This window comes from Cardiocondyla obscurior, linkage group LG20 (assembly GCF_019399895.1).
Source record: "Cardiocondyla obscurior isolate alpha-2009 linkage group LG20, Cobs3.1, whole genome shotgun sequence".
NCBI lineage: Eukaryota > Metazoa > Arthropoda > Insecta > Hymenoptera > Formicidae > Cardiocondyla > Cardiocondyla obscurior.
The window spans coordinates 1,065,817-1,074,255 of NC_091883.1; the positions used below are offsets into that span (position 1 = coordinate 1,065,817).

Sequence of the window (8,439 nt, forward strand, 5' to 3'; positions counted from 1 at the left end):
GTAGCGCTCTCCCGTAAGGAGAGACAAAATGAGGAATCTGAAAAGCGGAACCGTATAATGTGGTAATTGTATTCCCAGAATCAGCGCGGCACGCACTCTCCTAACAAGCCTCCGCGATAGTCTGTCTGGCTAGCTGTAGGCACGAGAACGAGACCGAGAATTATTCTGCCACCCATCAGTAGACGTAGTTCACCCGATAATTAAAGAAAAAAAACTAAAGAACTAAAGATGCTGGCGACAAATTATTGCGTGTATGTTGGGCCATTTTATATTTTTTATCTTTATTAAAAGAATCTTTTTGTATAATTCTAATTCGTGTATTAATATTATTAATAATTAAATAAGTATCTATCAAAATAATAAAAACGATCGTCGGATACAAAATAAATTAATATTAGCGCGAGGAGTTTATTTAAAATAATGTACCGAATGTAATAATCTCTTGTGGAATTTCTTTTTTTTTTATTTTATGGAATTTTCTAAATTCGGAAATTTGTGGATGAGTTAGTGAGTGAGTTGCAAGTTAGGAAAGACGGCAATTTTTTCTCGGAAGGCAGCAATAATGATTTTGGGTTAATTGCTCGCTTTCGATCTAATGGACAACATATCTATCAGTATGCTAGATTCAATGAATTATTAATGAAACGTGGTTCTGGCGAGGGGGAGGGAAAGGTTAGTGTCGACCGCGGCGGTCATCTCAAAGATCGGGGTGGAATAAATGACGACCCTAAAAATATAAGAATCCCAGCCTCGAAATATTTTGTCTAATCCGCGAAAGCACACGTCTCTATCTGCGATTGCATATTCATCGGACCAGCCCTTGCGGGGTGCGGGGCTGACACGGAATGAGAATTCTTCGTGGAGGGCCAGCGAAGGGTTCGCCGTCATACGGTGCTCTCATAAATTTCCGCTAGTTGCCGGGTAACATGTTATTTGCCACCGAGCTCCACAAATGAGTTCACTTTGTATTTAATTACTCAACTCACGCCCAGGGCGTATCCCGATAGCGGATCCACCCTGCGCCGCGTTGGTTTGTCTCGCAATTCTTCATCTCCGCTTCTTTCTTCCTCGTCGTATCTGTAACGACTTCTCATCTCAGATACTGCGGCTCTTAACATCTCCCTCCTCCCCCAACGTTTTACTTATCAAATAAAATTTTCTGACTCTTTCCGTATTTTTATAAAAAAAAAAAAAAATTACGCCAACGATCCTTAAGAATTGTTTATTATATTTACTTTCATGGTTCATCCTGTTTGAAAGTATCTTTCGTGGGGTCTTATGGTTTTGGCATTTTCAGCTTGCGTTTGTTGTGAGAAAATCAAATTATGAGCCGTGTAATTTCGGTTCTTTGGGAAAGCGGTTTTTTGATAAATGCGTTATCTCGTCGGTTCCGATTGTACCGGCGAGTTCTGGCAAGCCGAGGAGCTCAGACTCGCAGCGAGATGAGTGGGTTGAGCGCGTAACTTCGACGTCACGAGGCAGGTAGATACAAAGGTAAAAGGTGGAAGTATATATATATGTATAGGTGGATTAGGGCAAGGGCAGAGAGGCAGGTAGGGCCAGACTTACGCTTCGCCGTCCTAATTATTGGTTCCGCCACAATTCCATCCGTGGAACGAGATGATAATAGATGAAAGCGATCAATTTTTAAATTGCGCCTGATGAACGGAAAAAAAGCGAGAATATCTCGCACGGGATATTGGAAATCGAAGGGGGACGATGCAAGAAAAATCTCGCACCACCTGGGGCCGATATCTATACGTAATGAGCTGTAAGAAAAAAAAAAAAAAAAGAAAGAAAAAAAAACAATTGTTTTAAGAAGAGCCTAGAGTATCGTGATATCTCAAAGTTCTTTTTAACTTTTTAAAACTTTTAATATTTTGCTTTCAAAAATTTTCCTTTTCGTCTACGTTTTTATTTTTTTTTCTATCTTTTTAAAAAACTTTCCGGAGCACGCGAGAATGCGCGTCAAGCCGCGAAGTCGCGTGCATTCGCATTTTGTCCTTGCCGAAAAGATACGGAAGGTTTTTAAGTAGAGGATTATCGCCCCGACTACTTAGGAAGAATTTTCGGGCGGCTGTGAGGCGATCTCCGAAATCCAAAACGGCTGCGCGCTCGGAATGGGGAATGACAGAGATCGGGTTGCTACGGACCACCGTGTCGCGGTCGCCGCAAACCTTATCCTACCTGTTTTCGCTAATTGAGCGAGTAAAGATGTAACTGGACCTTACGCCCCTAAAGTATTTGCACCCTTTTGTGCAGACGCGATCCGTTTTTATCCCGGGAAAGCGAGCGACCCCGGTTCGTATAGCGCTTCTTTCTTCAGGCTTTAAAACCGCATTGAGAGATCGACTGTGTGTATATATTCATTTATTACTATTAATTAATTAAATTAATAAATTAATTGTAGATCGGTATAAAATTATTACGATTAGTGACGACAATTATATAAAATTCATAACGCGATCTAATTACTTGATCTCTATAACTTGCCAACTTCCGTTATATCTGACAGCAAGGTGCATATTTTTCTTCGCGCACGTGTTAAGGGTGATTTTCCGGTGTCGCGCTTGAAGTAACGCAAGAATATATCGACCGTGAAACGAAAGAGTGCCCTAACATCGGCATTATTACGAGAAATATGGTTGTCGTCGTTATTTCGTTTCACGATGTCCGCTTCTGCGTCGAAGGAAGCTCACGAAGAGCTACATCGTACGACTTAGGGAAGTCGATCCGACTAATCTAGCTTGGTTTAATTTCGAGAACGCTTGACCGCGATTCATTCGCTCGCTACTCAAGTTCCTCTGCTTACATCTTTTTGTGCGCTATGAGTTTAATGGCTACGCGGCTCCATGTGCGAGGAGATCGTATACGTGTACAACGGAGGCGCCGGGCCACCTGTTGCGGCCCCCGCTTGCGTACCCCAGTCTTGAGGCCCCGGTACCACCGCAAAGTGGGGAACCGGGCTCGACCACGATTGGAGGCCCGGCACGTGCTACGAGAGGGTGCCTTGCTCCGCGAACGCATAAATATCCCAGCGGTAGTCCACCCGGCTTCAGAACCACCCCGTGGCTTGACTTGACCAACGCGAGAGTCATCTCTGCTATTTTAATATCGCAGTCTTAGTATCGTGCTCTTCGACACATTATTTCGTTTTGGTTGCGACTTCGATAGGAGGAGTAGGCCGCGGAGCAAAAAAAGAGACAGCGTCTTCGTTCTCCATCCGTTCGTCATTCAGCAAAGTGCGAAACAGTGAAAGGGATTTTTTTGAACGAGGAAAAAAGAGCGACGGGTCTTTGCTCTTCAAGCGAAGCGGTCGCACGCGCGTGATTTGTTCCATCGCGCAGATTCTGCTATGGAACTGCAGGAGATGTTCCGCTATGGATACATGTTCCCGCCGCGCGAGGACGAGCCGCTCGTATCAGCCTGCGCGTACCTGGATTTGCCGAGTTACGCGAAGACGACGAGTAAGACGGTCGGTCTCCCGCCCGTGAGCACCCTCGCTGTGCCGCAAAGTCTCGTCTACGATAGCAGTAACTGTAGCGACGGCTGGCACACCCCCAGTCCTACCGCTAGTTTGCGCTCCGTTAGTCCCGCCACTACATTGTCAATCTCGTCGGAACCGGAAACGATTAATAGCGCCCCGACATATCGGCTGCTAGGCTCGACCGTGAAAGATAAGAGAAACGCGACGACGAAAAGAGGATCGCTCACCCTGGCAGGTATCACGAGCAAGCGGCTGCACGTTGACACGATGGATCATTTCGTGGCCGAAGAAATGATCCATCTGGACGGCGAACGCGAGGACGCCGAAGAGATAGTCACTCTTGATCCCGACAAAGCGCGGTCCTGCCACGGCAGCGTTATCAGCAACTCCAGCAGCGGCCTGTCCGACAGAACGCTGGACGGCGACAGCGAGGAAGATCCGGACGACGTCAGCGACGGTGGCGGGGACCATCCGGAAAACGCGCACGTCACTTCCGGGGCCCGCGATCCTCGCAGAAGAGGCAAGTACGTTAACTCGACTATCGTACGGAAACGCCGGCTGGCCGCAAACGCGCGCGAAAGAAGACGGATGCAAAATCTAAACAAGGCGTTTGACAGACTGCGAGCCTACCTGCCGTCTCTGGGCAACGACAGACAGTTATCGAAATACGAGACTCTGCAGATGGCTCAATCTTACATCACCGCGCTTTACGATTTGCTGCAGTGAAGAGGAGAAAAACGCGAGTGCGCTGTTCGATACCGGAATTAGCTTTCTAACGCCGGCAAAGAGAAACCGACCGAAACGAATATTTAATTCGCGAGTTCTTTCCTTATGATATTTGTTGCGCAGCTGAATTAATTGCGAGGGTGAGCGATACGCGGAAGATGCTTAAGCAGAGGAATAGGAAGTAGTAGATCGACTCTGTAATATAATGATTTGAGAAAACAATATTGTATACAGCTAATGTTATCGCATACGTGCCTTTAAGTTGTACATGTAGCTGATAAATTGAACGAGAGATTACTTCGATTAGTTCTTACCGCCTTTGAAACACGCTTGGGAATAATCTTTGATACTTACAGCGAGCTTCGTTGTTTAAAAAAATGTTCTAGCTTACGAAATTATTTTTTATTCATAGAAATTGCATAAATACTGAAAAATGTGATAACGACAGATAAAAGATCTCATACAGAGTGTTAACGTTAAGCGTGTAAATAAATCTGTAAATTTCTGTATTATAATCATTTAGATTAATTAATTTTAGGTGCTGTATTATACCACCTGCCGACTGTGTATACTATAATTTATTTTTAACAAAGCGTTTAGCTGTAGTTTTTTTTTTCTTTTTTGCGAGACTGAAAATGCGTAATATTTTTACAAAATAAATCCATTCCAAAACAATTATTCTAGTATTAGGAATCTCAGCCTTCAAATATTTGCGTATATAATACCTGAAATTATTTTAATTGCAGATTTAATAGTTTTTTAAAATGATTCTCGTTTAATTTCGCGATTAGTTTTCGCGCCGAGTATCTCCGTTATTTTTTCATGCGTATGTCTTCGGTAGATTGTCGATTTACTTTTCGTGCGTGCACGCAACTCTTTGGAGCAGGAATTCGCGTCGGGGCCGATGGATGGATGGATGGATGGATGAATGAGTATCCGTCGAAGAAGCAAAAGAGATGGGCAGCACCATCATCGGTGGTCCGGTCGTTATATGAAACCCGCGCGACGCGTCGGTGCCTGGTTTCATTGCAATTTGAGAACCTGCAGACTTCTTCCTTCGGCAATGACTCTTCTTCCTTCCCTTTCTTCTTTTTCGCGCACTCCGCTCGAGAGCCGCAAAACTGGCGAAAAAATCCCTTTTCTTACGGTCTTTCTTTTTTTAATTGCAAAACGCTTATCGGTTTGTATCTCGTTTATCGAACAATTAATTTTCCTAATTATTCAAGATTGTGTTAACTTCCTGATATTCAGCTCCCAAGTTTCACGTACGACAACATGCAAGCGCGAACTTCTGTGTGCTACAGAAGTTAGATAAATATAAAATTCTTCGGAATATGAATAAACGGAGAGATGCGGCGTTTAAGTCAATATCGCGGCGTCATAAACTGACCAGATACGACAATAGAAATGCCTTTACCTTTTCGCGTTTAATATTATTTGGAGGCTAGAGCAAACTTCCGTGTGCAAACCTCCCTTTCAACTGGAACGGCGTGAAAAACGAACCTCAAGTGCTAATATGTAGTTCAACATCCCTTTTTCCGAAGATGCGTTTCGCCAATTGTTTTATTGCACATCACGGTTAATAAAATAATTTTTTTAATGTTCAATTATTCGCATCTTCGGCGCGAAACTCAAAGATTTAATTAGTCTCTCTCTCTTTCTCTCTTTCTTTCTCGCGGAATTTTTAGGAAACTTATCAATTAAAATATTTAGAAAACTAATTAGCGGCATTTAGCTTCCTTCGCTCCTGTTAGAGTTCCGATAAAATCAAACTGCCACGTGATTATCGCCGATTCGTAGTCGTATCCAACGAGGATCTCGACAAAGAAAGAAAGAGCACCGACTCGGTGCCACCGAGAGAATCAAGGGCCGCTGTGGGAAAAAAAGAGAGGCGGAGACAGGCCCTTTTAGACGAGAGAATGTAAGTATTCCCCGAGGCAATTAATTTTGCGAAGTCGACTACCACCTTCGCTCTGTCAGGAGGCCCTGCTTTCTGACAAAGGGGAGTCCGGCTACTTTCGCGATCGCCAAGGGGTTGCGTAGAAAAAAAAAAGGGGAAGGAAGATAAAGGAACGAACGCCGCCGCGTTGTCGTCTGATCTTGGAGATTGCTTTATTTGAGAGACGGTCTAACGCGCTCGTCGCATACGCAGCCGAATATTCTTGGTCCTACAGATCGTTCTGGCTCCTCGCATCGGGATTCGGTGTCCGGATAGCGTAATCTCGCGACTGGATCGAGCGATAGCCACGATCGGCTGGTCGAAATTTGTCGGCGTCGAGCGCGTATTCGGGCAGCAGCCCCTGGATCTTCGCAGCACCTGTGTCTCTTAAACTCCTTCTTTACCTCCTTCCTCCTCTTCGGCCGAGGTCAGGTATACTGAATAGTAATTTATGGATAAGATACCTAAGTGACTGGAATTAAGGATCGCGACGAAATATTCGGCAGAAATGTGCATCTCGTTGCGCTCGGCTGATAGAAGTATTCCTTAAATTTCGCATTAATTTCTGAACAGAGGCTGAGCTTCTTCTTTTTTTTTTTTTTTTTGTAAGACTAAAGAGTAAGTTCTGTTCGTATTAATCGCAAAAATAATATTTTTAATATTTAAAATTAGGCAATTTTTTTAAAAATAATTTTTGTAGCTTTAAAGTCGATCGACAGCTGAATATATTTTCGCGCTTTTAAATAATCGCCGGAACCGAAGTCTCTCGGACCGGACGCGTGGCAGAAACTCAGCCACGTGGGAAAAGATAAACAACGATACGGGTCCGCTCCTCGTGCACCCGTCGTGGAGGAATTACTCGGTAGACATAAATCAATCTGTCCTCGCCGACGACGTTTCGCTACCGTTCGCGCGACCAAGTCGCGGCCAGCGTGCCTTCAGCCTACTCGTGCAGGTTTCAGTCTGCTGTATAATACATTCGGCGAACCCGCCCGGGCTTGTACACGGGGAAAATGTTTCCATTTTACAAGGCAGCGGCGGAGAAATGAATAAATGTACGGGGGCTGGCTCTCGGCCGCAGATGCGGAGTCGGGAACTTCCATAAACGTATCGTCGCGATAGGAAGAGTCGCAATAATCGACAAACGCGAAAGATAATTCGTATCCGCTTACAATAGATATCGCTGGATAGGGCTGGGACCCTCTAAAATCGTCGCACGATCCGGGTGGTCCGACGGAAGTCGATCGCGCGTATTGTCTACGAAGAAAGGGCGGTAGAGCTCTATCTCCTTTTCGTCATGAGATGCCACGAAATTGTATCGCGGTCCCACGATGCAATATCTCTTACAGCGCGCCTGCTCGTGCGTGATCCCGCGAACGCTTCCGGATTATAGGCGCAGGTAGACGGACAGCTCGATCCTGAAGAAGGCAACGAGCAACACGACCGCCCATTGTGCCGCGCGCCGATGATCCTGCGTCCGCGCGTCTCAAATCGTAAATCGGCGAGGGTCCTCGTACCTGCGAGATCGCTTTTCCCAGCGCGTCTCGACTCCACCTTGGAGAACCGATACGGTATCTCGTAATCTTTTCGTGTCCTCGATTATCTCAGAGTATCGAAGACTGCGCGAGACAGTTGCTTGCTTTACTATCCCCACGAAAATATTCGCGCAGCAAAATATCTTTTACCCGGCGATTCGGTTAAATATTAATAAACTTGTCCGATACATTTTTTAATCGTTGTCTATTATAATTAAAAAAAAAAAATTAATAAAGTTAGAAGTTTATTTTACGTCGTTTTTAAACATCAAGATGTTTGTTGAGAGGCCGTCTTGCGCGCGACATATATTTATAGAAGAGAATTAAAACCCAGCAGAACGTAAATGCAAGCTTGCGTCCCGGCGTCCTGAGGGACATCAACTCGTCGGAGATCAATATCCTTCCCTTGGCGATCCCGTCGTTATACGCTTTACGCAATACGTGCGCTGAAAACGAGTCGCTAACGCCGGTCGAGCGGTTTGTTTGTACGATCGTTCAGAGGCTAAATGAAATCCGCTTAATGCGATCGAGCGACGGGTTCGATCTGCGCTCGGTGGAAAGGGCTTCCGCGGCGAAAGGGTCCGCTCAACCGGTGAGCTCGAAAGGGCACGAAGGGGCGAGGAAGAATCGAGCCGCGGCGACTTCGGGGAGGCACGCGCTCGTGACACGCGCTCGTTTCCCCTTGCTCTTCGCTTTGCCACTCGAGATTGCTCGGGGGACATTAATCCCGTATAATCAAACACCGGACTCGT

At 45.4% G+C, this 8,439-nt stretch overlaps 1 protein-coding gene across 1 annotated transcript; it reads left to right on the forward strand.

Moving 5' to 3' along the window:
- The first annotated feature begins 1,133 nt into the window (after positions 1 to 1,133).
- Ato (atonal) lies at positions 1,134 to 4,637 on the forward strand. The gene has a single exon (XM_070670240.1). It carries the CDS (start codon positions 3,356 to 3,358, stop codon positions 4,211 to 4,213), a length of 858 nt encoding a protein of 285 aa, XP_070526341.1. The 5' UTR covers positions 1,134 to 3,355; the 3' UTR covers positions 4,214 to 4,637.
- Positions 4,638 to 8,439: the final 3,802 nt, after the last annotated feature.